This window comes from Scardinius erythrophthalmus (assembly GCF_964197995.2).
Source record: "Scardinius erythrophthalmus genome assembly, chromosome: 24".
Lineage (NCBI taxonomy): Eukaryota > Metazoa > Chordata > Actinopteri > Cypriniformes > Leuciscidae > Scardinius > Scardinius erythrophthalmus.
The window spans coordinates 13,011,661-13,032,501 of record NC_138244.1 but is presented as its reverse complement, the minus strand read 5'-3'; the positions used below and the strand labels follow the sequence as shown (position 1 = coordinate 13,032,501).

At 36.8% G+C, this 20,841-nt stretch overlaps 1 protein-coding gene across 1 annotated transcript; it reads right to left on the bottom strand.

The window, feature by feature from the left end:
* Positions 1 to 7,346: 7,346 nt before the first annotated feature.
* Positions 7,347 to 11,827, bottom strand: rassf10a (Ras association domain family member 10a). Its single transcript, XM_081356731.1, has one exon. It carries the CDS (start codon positions 11,726 to 11,728, stop codon positions 10,409 to 10,411), a length of 1,320 nt encoding a protein of 439 aa, XP_081212857.1. The 5' UTR covers positions 11,729 to 11,827; the 3' UTR covers positions 7,347 to 10,408.
* Positions 11,828 to 20,841: the final 9,014 nt, after the last annotated feature.

Below are 20,841 nucleotides of genomic sequence, written 5' to 3'. Positions count from 1 at the left end.
GGTGTTTTAAGTGGCTACTTGGTGGTTGCTACAGTATTTTGGATGGTTACTAGGGTGTTGCTAGGGTATTCTGGGTGGATGGATGCTAGGGTGTTTTAAGCGATTAATAGGTTGTAAGTGGCTGCTAGGTGGTTTCATGTTTCCCATTAATTTTCATCATACGGATTTCAGAAAATTTGTCAGTAAAGACTTTAAGCTTTTAACTTGTTCAACCAGCTCTGAGATGAGTCACAACATTAATTTGAAGCAATCAAACAAATAATCTTAAAGTTCACTTGGGAATTAGCTATAATTCCATTAAGCATTGCGAATGACTCAATAAGTATTTAATATAAAAATGATGGTACTATAAAACTTGATGTATTGTCATTGGTCATAAGAATAAAAATGTATCTATTTTATATTTATTCATGCACTGCCATTCAAAATCTGCAAAATTATGATAAAAGTCTTGAAATACATCATCTGAACAATGTTTTGAGGTGGTAACCATAGTATAAGAGAAATAGTTGCATTTTCGGTTGCACTGTACAAAAATATCTTCTTTTAAGAATGTCGAATGCGTTTACTACTACTAGAAGTTCTTCTATTGTACATTGCATGTCCATAAGGGCCTTTTGCTTTCTGTTCTCTGAGTGTCACAACCCCTGCGAGACACTGCATACCTGTCAACCCGCTCCCACCCATCTCCACATAATCTATTAGCGTAGTGACCTATTAAGTCGAGGAATGCTTTGAATGAACCTTCATGACCTTGTAATGGCTGAAAGCCGCTAGTTCAGGATCAAAGCCGGCAGGTTTTTGCTCCTCTGAAACCCGAATGCACACAGAGGTCAGCTTTGTTTGTATTTGAGAAACATCCCCGTCCGTTTGAACTTCCTCCTCTCTCTAATGCGCTTGTTAATGTGATGCACCATTTATATTTCATCACCAATAACCCATTTAAGATATTTTTTGTGATGACAAAGCGTGGGAAGACGAAAGTCCGCTTTGATCCCAGGACGGATCTTGCATCTTGCAGTCACCTTGTTTTGTTTAAATGAAAACGAAAGCCACCAAGAAAAGAGTCAAACATTTACAGTGAATTTACCTCTGACTAATTCCAATATGATCCGGTTTCCTGAGGTTTCCAGATCATTTGGCTTTTTGTCAGTGTTTTGCCTGGAGGCCGTACAGAAGTGAAGTTGAATATATCAGCCTGTTTAAAGCAGATACCTTTAGGCCAACATGCTGTGTTTTGTTTGTTGTGGCGTTTATTTGGAGGAAGGTCAGTTTTCATGTAGCTGTTCGGGTCGGGACAGATGAGAGGTGGTCTGCCCTAAAGGGATGTCTTGGTCCGGGGGCTTCGTTCGGGATGTAATTTGTCTCCTTGCTGTTCTCGGAAGTGGCTCTGACAGCATATGTTAGAAACACGTTAACATCTGCCCAGACTGTGTTTAAAAGCTAAGGAGGCTTAATTATTTATCGCTTTCGTCCCTGAAGAAAATGGTCTATGGTGTCTCTATGAAGGCTTTGACAGTAATGTTAATTGAGTCCTATTGTCCCACAGTGTCATTTCCAGCACATCTCTAATGATGTATTGTGTACCATTCTGTGATGGAAATGATGATTCATCTATTTATGATTTAAGATTGATAGCATTCTCTGATGGAAAGGATGATTTCGGAAATGACATTTTAAACAGTTTTGGAACAAAATAGCCGACTACTTTGTCTCGCTAAGGCTAGTTTCTCAACTAACGTTTTATGTATCCTGAAAACACACAATTAAATAATATTTTTGCAAAATTTAAGCTTAATTGGAAATGACACATTTATATATGTCAGATATTTAATTTATAAAAATATAATACAATTTTATATATATATATATAATATATTTATTTCACTCTGTTTATATGATCACAGTTTTACATGTAATAATAATGCATGTTAATCATATTTGACAATTTAACACCATTCTAGCCGACCTTTTTTTTTTTGCATAATTTTGGCAAAATTACATCTTGTGTCTTGGAAATTACACAATTAAGTACTTTGTTTATAAGTAATATTTAATTTTGGGTTTCTTTTTCTTCTCATGAAATTTCATCTCAAGCATTTAAATTACAAAAATTCCACAACATAAAAAAAAAAATATTAGCGGCATAGTTGTAATTTTTTTATAATTGAATGTATATTTATATATTTTAAAATTATAATTCATATATAATTTATATTTATTTATTTAAATAATTTAACAATCCATATTGAAATTATTTGTTTCCCTTAATGATTAATTATTTGTTTATTAAATTAATTATTTGTGGATACTATCAATAATATTATATTATTAAATGTAATAAATCATGTATTTATGATGGATAATCAGATTTTTAGTTTAAAAGTGGGTTTGGATCAAGAGTAAATGAATATAATTACATAAAAGGCATCTGAAAAGTTAAAAAGTCCAGTCATGGTGACATTAGAACAACGATTTTCTAATTATTTTCTTTATCTATTGACGGTTTTCCCCTTTAAATAACCTCATGAGTATGCAGGTTCTTTGGAAAGAAAGCAGCCAACAACCAGGTGTAACCAGAGACTGAAAGAGAAATTCTGGTTTTCTCTTTCAAAATAACCAGCACACACACTCACACTTTGTTTCTCTTCCTCTCATTTCGTCAGTGCATTTGGGAAACATTTTGCAGGAAAGGGCGAAAAGCCATCTGCTTCCTGAGATTCATATTATGGGATGCATGAGCGTTAAAATTAGCATCCGGCACATTTGAACATATTCATTTTGACTGTCTGAGAAAAAAAAAAATCGGCTTTGTTTCTCCAGACAGATTGCATTAGATAACTTATAATGTCACCAGACTGGATTTATCATGCAAATCTGGTAAATGTTTTTTTTTTTTCCATAGCTATATCCAAATTCTTTGTTCATGTGAACCACAATTATGTAATGCAGGTGATTACTTGAATATAATAAACACATCTTCTGTCATCATGTACTTATTTGCTTCTCCTCAGGGTTAGATGAAGGATGTCCCGCCTAATTCACAAGCAATTAGTTAATCCTTCAAACCATTTATCCACATTTGGGATTTTTGATCTGACTTTTCATGTTGTGTGAATTTAGCTCTGTTTTTTTTAATACAACACTATTAAGCATGCTTGCATCGTTGTTGTCCACCAAGTTGTATACAGGGTAACATTAGCCTCTCTGATTTGAGATTACAATCGTTGACAGGTAAAGTGGAAACAATTTTTTTTTTTTTTCTAGAGCAGGTGTCCCAACTTGTTCTGCTGAAAACCTGTTAAATGCCCCTTGAGTTTTCCTCCACCCTATGTGTTTTCAATTTGTCACACCGGTGCTCTGGGAAAACAGATGAAGTGTGCATGACTGTGCTGACACTGTTAATGCTAATACACTGTCTAATATAAGAGATCTTGAGAAACGTCAAAGACGTCCATTTAATAAAGCATGTTTACATACTTGCGTCTCACATTTTTGCATTCCACTTCTCTACTTGTCTGCTGTTTTCTATGTGAACATAGATGGACGTATTTAACCGTTGCACTCAAGTTTTTTGTCTTTTGAGGCATCTTTCAACACTGCGTTCTAATAAAACTATTTTTTAATTCCACTGCACTGCTTTTCCATTGTTTTTATTTGACCTTTGAGTTTGCATCTTTTGCAGCATCTAGAAATGCGCCACTATACGTCTAACTATTAAAAAACACATCTCTAGACCTTTTGTTCATTTCACTTCCCTGCATCTCACATTTTTAAACGCAAAAACTCATTCTATATGATTGGCCCTTAAACTGCAAAGTTTAAACCGCTGCGACACAGAATGTGAGATTACAGTTAACAACGATATTATCAATTAATATTGTTGATTAATATGGCTATGATTTAAAACGTGTTTTATTTTATTTTATTTAAACCTGGCATTAGATGGTTATCTTTGTTGCCCCAGGCAAAGTCTCGAGCCTCATATTTGTTGAACCGTCAAAGATATTGTCTAATAACTATGGAGGCTTGTTTCTGCCACTGAATAATAAATAAATAATAATAATTGCGAATTTTTATCTCACAATTCTGACTTTTTTTCTCACAATTGCGATATATCAAGTCAGAATTGTGAGAAATAAAGTCGCGATTCTGAGAAATAAAGTCGCAATTGCGAGATATAAAGTCGCAATTCTGAGAAATAAAGTCGCAATTGGGAGATATAAAGTCAGAATTGCATGATATAAAGTCGCAATTGCATGTTATAAAGTCAGAATTGTGAGATATAAACTATTGAGGTAAAAAAAAAATCTGTCTTTTTTTTCCTTAGAATTGGACTTTATATCTCACAATTCTGAGAAAAGATGTCAGAATTGCGAGATATAAACTCGCAATTGCGTGTTATAAAGTCAGAATTGCGTGATATAGTCGCAATTGCGAGAAAAAAGTCTGAATTCTGACTTTATAACACGCAATTGCGACTTTATTTCACGCAATTCTGACTTTATATCTCGCAATTCTGAGAAATAAAGTCAGAATTGCGAGATGTAAACTCGCAATTGTGAGATAAAAAGTCGCAATTATCTTTTAAAATGTTTTATTTTGTGGCGGAAACAAGTTTCCATAAATAATGCATGTTTACACAGAAGAACGATTAAAATGCAGAGCAGTTGAACTCAAAAACACGTTCTGAGGAACATTGCATCTCAGCCGGAACCTGTTTCCTCATCGACAGGGTTTGTCTTTGGCTGTCACTGGGGTCAAGGAAATGAGCCCTATGTGTTTACCTTTTGTAAATGAGTAATCCCTATTAGAAACTCACATTCCTTTACTGTAAATCACTGCGGTCAAATGCAGAGAAATTCACACGCTATTTTGGACGACCTCTTGATTCAACAAATCCCTCTGCCAGCATTTCTTCCCAGCTTCAAAATACAGTTAAAACATTGTTTATATATATTTACAACAGCATAATTTGAGTGAAAATACTGATAGAACGTAAAGTGATGCTAAAAAGCCCACGCCACATGGCAGAAGGGTGGAAAAGAACTATTCTCTGTGAGTGATAGGACAGATTCTCTGGCGGCTTTAATATTTTCTCCATTCTGTCTGTGTGCGTTTGGAATTTAACTAAACTTCGCTATTGGCCGATCTTAATCTTCTCTTAAGGCATTGCCCTAGGAAACTATTATTTATAATCTTCTTGTGCAAGTCACATGAGATCACATAATGTCTCAGAGAGATTTCACCGCTCAATCTGTCAGTCCACGTGCGCATGTGTGTCATAGCAAGTACAGAGCTTTTCAGTCCATGTATTTTAAAATATTCATGCAGAGCAGTCCAAGTGTTCATTCTGACTAAGAAACATCCATCTTTCTTTTTTAATAATATAGCTGGTCAGCTTGAGTGCCTATCTTCGTATATTGTGTTTTGCACGAACTATCGTCAGATGTTATATAACTTTCCTAAAAATTAGCTTCTCGGTTCATTTCCCTAACATGAACTGTCATGTTATGTCACTATCATTCCTATTCCATATAAACAGGTTTGTAAATTTGTCCTGTGCATGTGTGTGTGTGCGCGCACCTGTGATTGGAAATATGCTCTGCAACTTCTTATTTAACAGTGCTTTATTCTCAACTGCTAAATATACAAGTTCATCAGCTGACATTATTACTGGAAAGCACCTTCAGTGTTTAATCGTTTTGCAGAATGACTCACATGCTGCTCACAGAGTTAAAAGTTGATATATACACTAATGAGCTAAAACATTATGTCCTGTCACAGGTCTGGGTAGATTAGATGATAAGCAAAGATCAGCAGTTGTCCGATAAGGGACAAACCACAAAGGGTGTCGGGTGTTCAGGGCTCATTGATGCACGAGGGCAACGAAGGCTATCCCGTCTGGTCCGAGCCAACAGAAGGTCTACTGTTGCACAAGTCACACAACATTTGAATGATGGTTATGGGAGGAATGTGTCTCAACACAGTGCATCTCACTCTGCTGTGTAGTCGCAGACCAATCAGAGTGCCTATGATGACCCCTGAACACTGTCGAAAGTGCCTACAGTGTAGGGTACAACAGGGCTAAAGGCGCACCAGGGTAAAAAGTGCCTTTGATTTTATTTTCCTCTAAACCACTAGATGGCGCAAAAGCTTTCCGCAGCACTTTCCAAAACATCTGCTTTTTAAGATGTGCGTTAGCCGTCTCATCGAGACGTGGTCAGGGAACCACGTGTTCATTTTCTCGTATTTGAGGCGTGGTTTACGAATGCCCAGAGCCGTTTATTGGGCGCTACGAATGTCTATCAAATGCCCCTGTACGTAGCTCATAGCCAATCGTTTCAATTATACCAGATGACGTATGTAGAGAGACAGAAATTCGACGAGATTCTCAAATTCAAAATAAACTTGCGTTCTAAACTACTTAGAACACTATCTAAGGCTGCATCGAAAGGTAACTTCGCGTCTGCTGCCATGTTGGATCCATAGATATAAACAAACTGCTTCCGTGTGTCGCATAGACGTCATCATCGTCTTGCTGCTCCCTCCCCGTTCTGTGATTGGTCCCCTCGCTGAGGCGAAAATCTGGTCCGTGGAATCCAGGCTGCCTAGCAACCTGAATAAAAGGCAGCATGGGGAAACCCAGGCTAGATGCACGTGGAAATTTGTCTGATTCTTGATGCGCTATTTTGATCTAATATTTGATGTTTTTTAAAAATGTTGTAGATTTAACTAGCAAATGAGAATCGCTGAAAGGATTGAATATATTTTGAGACAAATGTCTTCTTAATGATTTTGAATGATTTTTCAATAACGGAAGAATATGTAAAAGTATGGTATTTGGTATTATATAATTATATATATATATATAATTTATTGTTGCTACTGTAAATCTTTATTAAATTATTATGGGATCTCCTTAAATTCTTCTTCCTTTCAGAATATTTACTTTTTTGGTTTCTGTATTTTTAAAAATGAAGAGTTCAGATGCAAAAGGCTCCAAGTGCCATCTGAAATTTTCTTCTAGAATGATCATTTTTATCAAGCATGTTTCTTTAAGTTCAGTAATTTCACTTAAATGGCAATTAATAGGTCATTTTCATTGCCATTTAAGTGAAATTACTGAACTTAAATATACGAGCTTCGTAAAAATGATCATTCTAGAAGACAATTTCAGATGGCACTTAGAGCCTTTTGCATCTGAACTCTTCAAATATATTTATATATTAACATTTTAATGACAGTATTGAACAAAAATAAAAAATAAACGGAAATTACAAACATTGCTAAAGTGTTTGTTTCTAACAAGTATTAACTTAGACATTTTTATACACCGTCCATTCTCCACTTTCATCATTTATTTTTACACAAAATCTGTTGCTCCATCAATGAAACATCAAACATATGTTGTTGTTTTTTCTGCAATAAAGCAAATTTTTCTTAAGGTGTGCCTTTAGCCCCGTTGTACCCTATAGTTTTTGTTGCAGAGATGGGTGTCTAAAAGAAATGTAAAGAAAAATAAAGTGGTGTTTTGTTGATGTTGTTTGTAGTGGTTGCTTTGGTAACCTACAGTGTCTTAACAGGAAAAAAATGTATTATCATTCCTAATGATAAAAGCTGCATAGCCTGTTTTCTTTATGCTAAATGCTACATGCTTCTAACAATGGCTGCTTAATCTAGCCTAAGCGGTTCAAATTAGTCCGTTTCACAGTTGTAATCTAAGCTTAATCTAAGACAACAATTGCAGTTTATTCCATGCATTAACTTTGATGTCAAGTACAAAACTGACACACTTTTTGCCTTTGAGGTATTTTTTTTTCATGTGTCAATCATTTACGCATCACTTTCTGTAATGAATGACATGCGGTTATTGAATGTGCCCTTGCAAAATAAACTCCTTTTATTTCTGACAGATAAAGAGGACAATAAATAATAGCAAACATTAGATCTATGTTTTTACAATACAGCAGTTCTTGGATCCCATGGATAATCCTAAAGGTTTTGTTGAATGTCATTTTCGCCCTCTCAGCATGCCTCCTAAATCAACACGGGTGTTTGTCCCACATTGGTACGCTGTGCATCTCCGCTCGTCCAGCTGTTCTTGAATCTTTTCCAAACCCGTCAGAGCTCTTGTTTATTCAAAATGGTTCAATCCAATCCAGATTAATGGCGCTTTTTCATCTGTCCCCTCCTCCTCCTCTTCGACTTTAATCACAGTCGCCAACAGGAAACCAGACCCAGAATTTTCCCCTTTTTTCAATGACTTCCGATGGATTTGCTTCATTTTGATGGGAAATGAAATGCCTAATTATTAATTGACAAATAAATGGCTCCTTTTTTAGAGTTAGTTGCGTAGTGCGTAATAAGTATACTAAGTATAAGCATTTCAGTACTCTTTGGCCCGGTTTCACAGACAGGGCTTAGATCTTAGTTCAATTAGGACATTAAAGTAGCTTTTATGAATTTGCCTTAGAAACAAAACATTACTGGCGTGCATCTTGAGACAAAACACAGTTGCTTTCAGTTCAAACATGCATTTTAGTCTGGGGCTAGGCTTAAGCTTTCTGTGAAACCCGGGGGTTTAACTTTAATTGGATGTTGTTTATATGATAACTTGAAGAGATGGAACATAAAAACACTGTTTTACACAATCGCCTGTTTTAGCTGCAAATTTGGAGGGTGCTGACCTAGGGCTTTTCCAAATACCATAATTCATCTGTTTCAAAACTAGGGTAATTGAGAATGAAGTGGGAGGGTGGCTCTATCCCCTTTCTTCCTCTGTTTTTAAACATCACATTTAAGGCTTAACTCTTAAATCCTTTTCATACACCACCGAATCCTTGAACTCGGTGACACTTCTGCATTGAGGGTTGGTTGGATGGATGCCCTGCCCAACCTTAAGGAACTTTGTGTTGATTACTGTGCTGAGGTCATGCCGGAGCCGAGTGTACAGTTTGTGGCATGTTTTTATGACTTTATGCTTCATAATGCATTTGGTACTACAGCAGCAAGAAAGTTTAGAGTTTGATTTTGGCATAATTCTAATTCAGATGTGGATATAATTCATAAATGACTTTGTAAGCATCCACATAATGAGATGAAATGCTGCAACAGCATTCATAAAACATTTAGGCATTCTACTTGATAATTTTGCAAATGCATTGGGTGAAATTGGTCAACCACAAAATGCATTTGATGCTGAAAGGTCCCTTGTGACAAGAAAATGAATGGGTATAAAGAAAAAGATTAAGAAGAAATGACTTAACTGCAAGTTCCAGGACTGTACATTTAGTTTAATTAAAACAGTCTCGTTTTGAAAATGCTTCAGTTCATCTCTTAACTGTAAGCAAACCGTGATTCACGCATCAGAACTTCCCACAACTTTAGTTCCCACAGGTCTGAATGTTTTCTAGTTATGCAAATTGATTCCTTGTGTAAAAGCTCTAAGTGAATCATTCTAATTAGTCACCTGGCGAAGATGGAAGTGGCTCGCACTATTTTATCTGCCTAAACGTTGTACAATAAATAATTCCGTAGACATTTAAAGACTCTGTTAAATAAAAATTAGAGTTTTGTGGTTTTTAGTCGATGTGCGTTAACTTTGAGAAGTTGTACATGCTAAGCGTTGACAAAATTTGCAATGTTACTCTTCTAGTAAAAATGACCAAAGCAAATTGATGACTCATCCTGCACTACACTTATTTTTGTCCAATCAGATGCTCTCTAAAAGGAGAATGCCCCGCCCCCTAACACCACCTTCAATCTGACTAGCAAATCATGGTTCATGGGTTTGACATAAGTTTCTTTCCTGTGATAACATTTCCTGTTGAAACAGGAAGTGTAGGTGGGCCATATCAAAAGGCGCATCCCTTTTATTTTTAAATAGCCAACAGATTTCAGTTACATCCCAGCTAAAAAAAAACTATGAAGTTCTCATTCTCATTATCGCTAGTCAATCTCATTATAAAGAGCATTTGATTGGACAAAAATCCATCATTCCATCAGAGTCATCAATATTTTCCCAGAAAGGAAACACTGTCAATTTTATATTTATATTTAGAAAGAGCGAAGCAACATGCACTAAACCACAAAAATCTAATTCTAACATTTAAACACAAGGCTACATAACATAGTGTTGGTATTATAACATTAGTCAGCACACAGTGGACATCTCTGTCTATGCATTGGTTAATTAGTTATAATTTGATAAGCTGCACCTTATAAGCGATTCTCCATTTGTACAAGTGAGGCAATTAGAGAGTGAGGCGACCATAACACTACACTGGTATAATTTACATGCATTCCTCTCTTATAAAGAGAGAATATTACAGAAATCTAGAGAGGCGAAATATTCCCTGAGTTCGCGTCGTATTGAATGATTCTGGGCCCATTACGACTTCAACTGTCACACAAGTGACTCGCAAACAGGTGTGTTATCCGAGTCTTGGCTGTGCATTGAACTCAGTCCGGTGTCCGAATCATCATCATTGCCGCATGTCTTTGACAGTCCCCTCGCCTGCTCTACCCATACATTGTCTACGGAAGGCAGTTGTTCCGTTTTCCCCTCATCTTTGCTGTCATCAGCCTGTTTCCCTTCCAGCTCGTCTAATCTGTGAACCTTTTCAAGTAATTCCCTCAACTCCTGTTCCTTCGCGCCCAAAAGCTCCTCACTCATATCCAAGTCGCTCTTCACCGTCTCCAGATCAGTGTTCAAGCGCAACCCGATGTATAAACTCGTATCCAGCTGTGTTTTGATCCTCTCCTCCTCTAATTGGAGTTCATTGTCTGTTAGGAGGTCCGGAGCAACTGAGACCGGTTCCTCAGGGACAGAAGTCACCCTGAGAGCCGTTTCTTCCCCAGCGCTATCCGCGTCTTTATTAGAGAGCTCCTCCTGCCGCCGTCTCATCCACCTTTGGTTGAGTTCTTCTTGTATTTCACCTGTAAGTATCTCCATCAGAGCCTCCCTCTCGGTTAGTTCCTCCTGAAGTTGAATGACTTGGTCGCAGCGTGACGCGTATTCCTCAAACTGCGCAAAGGACGCGTCCGGATGCGCGCTGGATTCCGTATCCAAGCCCTGGTCGAGCAAATACGTGTCTTGCACATAGTTTGCGCCGTGTATTTTCATTCTGTCAAAGTGAACTTTTGATTCATACCTCTCGATTTCACTGTCCAGCTCTTTTATTCGCTGTACCTGCTGTCGAATTGTGTGATCCTGCGAGATGATAAGATGAACGAGCGTTTCCATTTTCTCCGCAGATTTGTCTTTGGAAACCTCTTCTTTCTTTTTATTAATTTTATCCAACTTTCTAAAAGCCTTTCGCACAATCCTCCGCTGTTTTTCCTGTGAAAATGGCGTGGTGGCTTTTGCGGTGCAGGGACTGTCTTTGCTGAGCACGACCCGAGCCTCGGCGCTCCTCGGTCCGCTGTTGGGCAGCGACGCATCGCTTCTGACCAGGACGAAGCGCACGTTTTCCTGCTCGTCTCCCCAAGCGCCCCACAGCCGAAGGATTTTCGTTTTATTCGGCAGAATCCGCTCAAACCCCCTCCATTTCTCCACGATGCAGTAAGACTGTGGCGTGCCGCTGAGCATCGCGCCTTGCTGTATGGTCTGGTCCTCCAGCAACACTTTTACCACGTCCGCGCAGGTGGTGCGTCTGGACAGTCCGGACACCAGCTTCTCCTCCCGGCATACCCACACCGAGATTTTGCTCTCCTCTTGTTCCATGATGATTCACATTGAGGCACTTTCACATTCATATAATGTTAGACGGGGTGAAAACTTGATCAACTGGAGAGATGACTCGTCCCGCGCGCTCGTCACTGTGAACTGAGAGTTGTGTTTGTCTCTGAACTACAGCAGCGTGTTTCTGAGGGCTCAGGCACCTCCCAACATCACATGACATACTCCAACTTCACTCATCGTTGATAATAATGCACTGAGGTGATCATAAACACATGCTGAGAATATCGGTGCTACTTGTCGCATATTTAGTCCATTTACGCCACTGAATATTTTTCAGGATATGGCTATTTTTTTTAAAAAGCATTTCTCTATGTGTCACAAATAATTTTTTTAAACAAAAATATCAAACCTTTCTTTTGACAAACATATATTGTAATTCGTGGTTTTCCTTTAAATGTGAAATTAAAATAAACTATAATATATATATATATAAGTTAACATATTGTATTACTTTACCTGCATGTCATTAACCAACATCAGAGAACCGTGACCACTGAATGTGTTATTCAATTATTGAAATTAAACTTTATTTTAAGGGGACATATTTACACATTACTAACCTAGGCTACTTACTATAGAGTTACGGTTAAGGTTTGGTTTAGGGTTAGTTGTTATGCATACTTTACTGTTCTTATAGTAAGTACATAATTAGTTAATATTGCTCAGTAGGCTACTTAATTGAATAAGTGCAATGTAACTAGGCCTGTCGCGATAGTCGATAAGTCGATTAATCGCACGATAAAAAAAATGAGCTCGATAATTTTTCCGGCCGCGATAATTCCATTTGCATGCTTGTTTGTTTTCCTCGTCTCTCTCTCTCTACCAAAGAGACTGGATGACCACTCTCGCTCGGTTCTTTAGCGTATAGGAGGAGTGAACCCTCTTGTTGTCAGTTGCATGGTCTTTGTGTGGGAAGGCGGCGCTTGTCAGTCACATGGTCTTTGTATGGGAAAGCGCCGGCGGCCGCGGGACTGTTTGCGGCTACTGCCGGGAGAGAGAGAAGACGCTAGTTGTGAGTTGCGACAGCGAGCCCAATCACATGAAAATGCATATCTATACCACAAATGTTATTTCTCGTGCCATTTATATGCCAAAAATAGTTTTTGCGTGCATATGATACACTCTTTATGGCGTGTAATACGCACGCACTCCTCACCCCTAATCCTAACCAAGTATTTTCAGTGCGTAGCATGCACGCAATAAAGTGCGTCTCTGTCTTCCCGACAGTACACAATCACTTGACAAAGTAACAGGAGTAACAGTGCAAAATTTGGGTGATATGGCTTGTTGAGGCTTTTTTTATTTGTTTACAAAGGTCCTAACTGTCAGTTTTGCCTGTTATGGAATGTATCACTATTTAATAATGTCTAAAGCCTAATATTTAATATTTTTTGAAGTGCAATTTTGTTTCATTTTTTTTTTATTAACAGACATTTATTTTGTTAACAGACACTAAGAGTCCATTGCTTTCATTGTTTTTGGTTGTTTTGTTCATTTTTTTGGATATTTAAAATGTTTTCCGTTTTCAATGTTTAATATTCTTTAGAAATAAAAGTTTATAGATCGTTGAAAAGGTGTACCTGCATTATTATGCCATTATAATTATATTAAATGAAAATGGTCTCAGTACGACAATATTATCGTTTATCGCGATAATTTCTTGGACAATTTATCGTCCAGCAAAATTTGTTATCGTGACAGGCCTAAATGTAACTACGTCACCTTACAAAATAAAGTGTAACTGATGCTTCGAGTAAATATTTTAGATCAAAGGGTTTCGGCAGACCAAAATGTTTGGGAATCCCTCTTGTAATTATAATAAATTACATAGGCTACATTTGTAACATTTACAACGTGCCCCAATAAATATTTGATGACTTGCCTGGCATTTAAGAAAATGTCCCCTGAGAACACAGATCAACAAATGATATATAAAGCATTATATAACGTATAATCTTTGTTAATATTATTGGTGTTACTAGTTATTTAAATTTCTAGTTGCCTACGTCTATTCATGACGCAAATGATAAAATGAGATTTAGACCATACTGTAGACAGGCCTATATAATATTAAGCCTGTGAAGTGGAGATGCTTTGACTGCAAAAGGTCAGCGACTGTAACGTAAATCACCACACTGGTATTAGGCTATCCAACTGTGCGTAACCAGATGTCCAAATGTCCCATCGGTCAGTGCGGATTTAGGCCGGAATATCCACAGATGAGAGAGAGGGCAAAAGACAACTTTCCTGGTGAAATAAGCCGTCAGGATTAGTATATCAACAGTTCTGCTGTGCTAATATAGACCTGTCGACATACATCTGTAGAGATCTATTAATTATGTACAGTTGATAATACTAATAATATATTGTAGGCCTATATAATAATTCTCTCTCTCTTTATATATATATATATATATATATATATAGTATTGGTATTGTTACATGTAATATATATATATATATATATATATATATATTACGTGTAACAATACCAATACTATATATAATATATATATATATATATATATATATATATATATATATATATATATATATATATATATATATATATTAGGGGTGTAACAATACCCACATGTCACGAATCGAAACATATCATGATACTGAACTCATGATTCGGGTGTAAATGAATTGGCTTGGACTTGGTGCTAGTGCTGGTAACCCAATGGTGACACCAGAATAAAAATATTCATGATTCTGAAGCTGTAAATACAGAATTATTTTAGACGAATATGCTTGCACTGTCACATTGTAGGCCACTTTTTACTGGTAACATAAGACATTTGGCATTATCAGGACCCAATATTCCCAGATTGCATTATTATACATTATATTCAACATTATATAGAAGTTTAATAATTCTGACACTAAAATTTTTTGGGTGAACTATACACAATACATATTGTCAGTGTCCACGAAACACATTGTTGCGTTTTTGTATTGCAATGTATTGTGACTATATATATATATATATATATATATATATATAAAATATGGAAATTATATATTATATACAGTAATTTAAACAATAATTAAAAATATAGCCTATACATAAATCTTTATAAGTGTAATAGTATATTATTGTATTAACAACTATTATTATTATAATTAATTATTTCATATAATATATAATAATGTTGCTTTAATTTGTAGTTAATTTGTATTCAATTTTAGTTGAAGAAAACGGTAATGTAGCAGCGTGTCATTATTGACAATGTACTGCCACATAGTGGTTGTAATAAACATTACATAGCCTGATTTTTTTTTAGCGCCCACCAAAACAGAGCCTCATGTCATTCATACTGGTGAAAAACGTGTGTATGTGTGTAAACAAACAATAATGGACATTTTCCCTGCTGAAAAAAACAATATAAACCATTACAGAAATGCTAATGGTTTCCACTACAAAACCATTACAAACCATCAACCGTTAACCATTAAAACCATTACCAAGTGGTGTCCATTACGTAGTGTGTTTTGGGCCATATTCCATTAGGATTTATTGGTTTGTAATGGTTTTCTTACAAATTTGTATTGGTCTTGATCTGGACATAATTTTAATGGTTTCCATTACAGCTTGTATTGGTTCTGATTTGTAATGGTTTTCTTACAAATTTGTATTGGTCATGATTTGTAGGCTACATATTTAATGGTTTCCATTGCAGTTTTGTATTGGTTCTGATAATGGTTTCATTCCAAATTTGTATTGTTACATGCTTTTAGCTGTTAATAATTAGGACATTAATTATAGTTTTATATAGTTTTACAATTATACACAATTGATATAAACTGCACACCAACTTTTCAATAGCTCACAGCTCAGGTTTTGTTTAGCAAAGAATGAAGAACATGCACCTGAAATAAAAATTATATACAGTATTAAGACCTGCTTTTTTACTCAACCCAGCTGGAAATAAACATCCGACACAAAACATTAATATTACATTTTTATTATTTGATGATTCACAGTTATTCTTTTACATTGTGTGTAATAACTTTTTATTATTGGATTGTTGTGTTGTGATGTGAAATGTAAGACTATTATTAACAACTATTTGTAAATGGAACGTATTAAACATTATTAAATGTTAAATGTTAGTTGTTTGACTGGCCTGTATTAGCCTACTGACTGAACATGACTGAGAGTCAGTGATTGTCAGCGCACTGACTCCTGGCGTGAGCACTGATTTAAGTGACAAAACTTTAAAGGGTTTGATGTGATCTCCTAAAGATCGATAGTTTTACCGATTCCCGCGCGTTACGTCATGATGACTCAGGTGTAACGTCGTCAATCAGGACGTAATGTAACAGGTTGTCGCAGAATCACCATCTCCATCAATCCAACAATGTATCAGTTATTCCGCTCATAAAGCCGAGGAAAATATTTACAAGAGTTTATAATCCCAGTGTGAACGCCTGGAGATGTTTCCCGTGAGGACCATGGACCCACCGTATGAAATGCGACGGAAAAAAAATTATGATTAGCTTTGCAGGAGAGGTCGAAAGCACTGTCAGGAGAGAGAGCTATTTCTGAACATTAATTTCCATGTTCCTAAATGAATTAAGATCAATCTGCTGTTACTTCACAAACCTGTTCGACTCAAGTTAAATCTCCACAGATCCATGTCGAGAAATCCAGTCACTTCATGTGTAGAATCCGCACGCGCTGTCCCGAAATGAAGTCTCAGTGCTGTTGATCCGAACAGCAGGAACGCTGGAGAAGTTTAAAGTTGAGAGAGTGCGAGGCTGCGAGCGTGTGTGTGCGTGTGTGTGTGCACCTGCTGACTGTCAGTGAGGGTGGAGTAGAACAGCAGAACTGATCCGACCCATTAAACACGCACACACACACTCATACTGCGCCCTCTAGCTCACATCAGGGGAGAAACATCACAATTACAGTCAGTTACTATGGCAAGCTGTTTTAACATTTAATCCTTAAAACCTACTAGTATCTATTTTCATGCTACTAGTACTTATTTTTTATATACTAGTATCTTTTCCATTAAGTAGTAGTTATTCATTAGCTACTAGTGCTTATTCTTTAGTTACTAGTGCCTATTTGTTATTCTTTAGGTACTAGTAGCCTACCTTTTTAAATATACTAGTACACTTATTCATTAGATGTTCCTTTTTATTAGATACTAGTACCTACTAAAAAGACACTAGTACTTAACCCTTATGTGCTGTTGGGGATGTTTTCATCCACTATGGGGTATTTTTGAGTCTAAATTTGGCTATAACTTTTTCTGTGTTTCAGCAAATGGAATGATTTTTGCTGACAAATCTTATTTTGACACATATTTTGGGAAAATGCTTTGAAATTTTTCAAAAACTCAACAGTTCACTGTGGGCAAATTTACTACCCTTTCGTTATGTTTGTGGCTGAAAACAGCCACTACTTTAAACTGCTGTAAAAAATTATCAGATAAATATTTTTTTCAAATTTTTTGCATAAATCTATTAATCAACCTCAGTCCTGCTCAAAAATACTAAATGTTTTAAAAAAAATCAGGATTTTAACTCTTTAATTGCCAAATTTGTAAATGATGTCACTGATTTGGGAAAAAAACACACACAAAATGACTCATTTTCAATATAAAATGTGATTGTGGACTGGATTTTTTTTTACCTTTTATCACAGTCTTGGACATGTCAAAGATTAGAAACAACATTGGTTTTGATGCATTGTTAGTTTTTGTGCAGCATCAGATTTTAACTTTTTCTCCCTCATTTACTGTTCGTGGCTGTTTTTGCCCCATTGACTTCCATTATAACCACATTTTTTGATTGCAAAGCCATGACACCATATAATCATGCATTTTTGATTGTTGGTGGTTTTCCCTGTTGGGAAGAGGTAAAATTTGTAATTTTTACTGTTGATAACCGGGTGGCACCATTAACCCTTTAGATAGGCCTGTGCCAAAAAAAGCTTAGTTTCTGGCTTTTACATGGAGTTATATGGAGTATAACAGCATAATAAAGTGTGTGTGTGTGTGTGTGTGTGTGTGTGTGTGTGTGTGTGTGTGTGTGTGTGTGTGTGTGTGTGTGTGTGTGTGTGTGTGTGTGTGTGTGTGAACTCACCTTGATGCGTCTGAGAAAATCAAAATATGCACCTCAGCTCTCAGAACTGCATGGAGTAAACAAAAACAAAGTAAGTGTATTTATGCATCTGCTGCCTTTTGATGGTGAGAAATGCAGACTAAACAAAAACAAAGCAAGTGGATTTAAACGCGTGCATGCAAGCCTGCTGGTCATTTGATGGTGAGAAGAGCAGCAAGCAACATGAGAAAGTGAGCAACATCATAGCGCGTCGGCCCTGGAGTCACGCCTCTGGCAGGCTGAAGAAAGAGAGTTGTCTCCGCGTTAGTGGAAAACCACACTTCGCCGTTTCTCCCAATCCACCCAGATCCAGGATCCTCCGAATCCTCCTCGCCTTCAGTGGAAGCTAGAGAGGATGATGAGGGTGCCACATCCAAATCAGGATCTGACTCTCCTGAGTCTGTGGTGTCAGAGGGAGAAGACGAAACATCCTGCAGCTCGCTGGAGGGGTCAGGCTGCATAATCATCTCTAAAACTTCACTACAAGTCAAGCCCTTTCTCATGTTGCTTGCTGCTCTTCTCACCATCAAATGACCAGCAGGCTTGCATGCATGCGTTTAAATCCACTTGCTTTGTTTTTGTTTAGTCTGCATTTCTCACCATCAAAAGGCAGCAGGTGCATAAATACACTTACTTTGTTTTTGTTTACTCCATGCAGTTCTGAGAGCTGAGGTGCATATTTTGATTTTCTCAGACGCATAGAGGTGAGTACACACACACACACACACACACACACACACACACACACACAAACACACACACACTTTATTATGCTGTTATACTCCATATAACTCCATGTAAAAGCCAGAAACTAAGCTTTTTTTGGCACAGGCCTATCTAAAGGGTTAATGGTGCCACCCGGTTATCAACAGTAAAAATTACAAATTTGACCTCTTCCCAACAGGGAAAACCACCAACAATCAAAAATGCATGATTATATGGTGTCATGGCTTTGCAATCAAAAAATGTGGTTATAATGGAAGTCAATGGGGCAAAAACAGCCACGAACAGTAAATAAGGGAGAAAAAGTTAAAATCTGATGCTGCACAAAAACTAACAATGCATCAAAACCAATGTTGTTTCTAATCTTTGACATGTCCAAGACTGTGATAAAAGGTAAAAAAAAATCCAGTCCACAATCACATTTTATATTGAAAATGAGTAATTTTGTGTTTTTTTCCCCCCAAATCAGTGACATCATTTACGAATTTGGCAATTAAAGAGTTAAAATCCTGAATTTTTTTTAAACATTTAATATTTTTGAGCAGGACTGAGGTTGATTAATAGATTAATGCAAAAAATTTTGAAAAAAATATTTATCTGATACATTTTTACAGCAGTTTAAAGTAGTGGCTGTTTTCAGCCACAAACATAACGAAAGGATGTAAATTCTAACAATGCACAAGGGTTAATCATTAGATACTAGTGCTTATTCATTAGTTACTAGTAACTATTATTTTGTTACTAGTAACAATTTTTCATTTTATTTTTTTGCCATTGACTTCTATGGGGATCTGTCATTCAGATATCAACTATTCAGTTCTGACTATGTATTCCAATTGTGACTAGTACATATTTATTAGATACTAGAAGTTATTTATTAGGTCCTAGTACTTATTTTTTAGATACTAGTACCTATTACTAAGTACTAGTATTTATTCAATAAATACTATACTAAGGGCCCTTTCACACCTGAAAGTCCGCACCAAGGTCCGAACCAAAGTTCATGTTTTGATACATTGTATACATTTGGTTAGTTTTGGTTTGGTTTCACATTGCAATTATGCGAGCGCACTAAAGAACTTTTCTTGATGTACTTGCGTCCTGTCATCATTATCTATATGGGCTGCATCTTAACATTGATTGGTTTGTAAACGGACGTGCGTCTGACGTCAGCGTGTAGTCAATTCGGCGGGTAACCAGGGGGCCAATGTTTCGGGAAAAAATTGAAGCTTCCCCGGGCGCCGCCATTGATTAGCAGACCATCACCTGCTGCTAGCATTCCATTGACTCCCATTCATTTTGCCGTCACTTTGACAGCGAATAACTTTACATCTGAGGCGTTTAAAGACTCCATTTGTCCATTATTTATTTCTAAAGACCTTGTATCTTACGTTATGGCCCCGTAGAAGCCGTTTTTGTAAAAATAGGCTAACGATTGCGTCATAACCATGCGACTCTGTCGCACAGTAGAGAGATTACCGTATGGATATTACGGCATTACTCCCTGCAGCACCTACTATACTCGAGGCTAGTTTAAATTCGCCAAATGAACGTCCTCGTTGTGCGAACATTTTATCGTCGCCGGCAGGACAAATGTGTGTGTGTGTGTGTGTGTGCGCTCAAATCAGCTGGAAGGCAGGACTGCACATAAATATTCTTCTTCAGTTGTTTCTGGCTACACGGGAACCACCAGAACTTCCTGTAAATGGTCTGAAAGTCCGAACCATACAGAAAATGCTTTCACACTGGAAACGAACCAAACCTTTGTTCAGTTTGATCCGGACCGAGACTACCTCTTTTCGTCGGACCAAATTTCGTTTGTTTGGTCCTGACCGTGGTCCGAGGGAGGTTTCACACCTGTAATTTTGATTCGGACCAAACTGATAAGTCAGAAAGTCCGGACCAAACAAGGTGTGAAAGTCATTAGATACTAGTACCTATTAAATAGATACTAGTAGGCCTACTCATTCATTAGCTACTAGTACATATAATAAATAGGTACTAGTATCTAATAAATAAGTACTAGTATCTAATGAATAAGTACTAGTATCTAATGAATAAGTACTAGTATCTATTTAATAGGTACTAGTATCTTTTAAAAAGGTACTATAAAGAATAGGCACTATAAGCACTAGTAGCTAATGAATAAGCACTAGTACATAATGGAATAGATACTAGTGTCTAAAAAATAAGTACTAGTAGCATGAAAATAGAGACAAGTAGGTTTTAAGGATTAAATGTTAATATGGCTTGCC

Excerpts from the sequence above, each read along its gene's own strand:
- rassf10a (XM_081356731.1), bottom strand. The coding sequence starts at position 11,728 with ATGGAACAAGAGGAGAGCAAAATCTCGGTGTGGGTATGCCGGGAGGAG.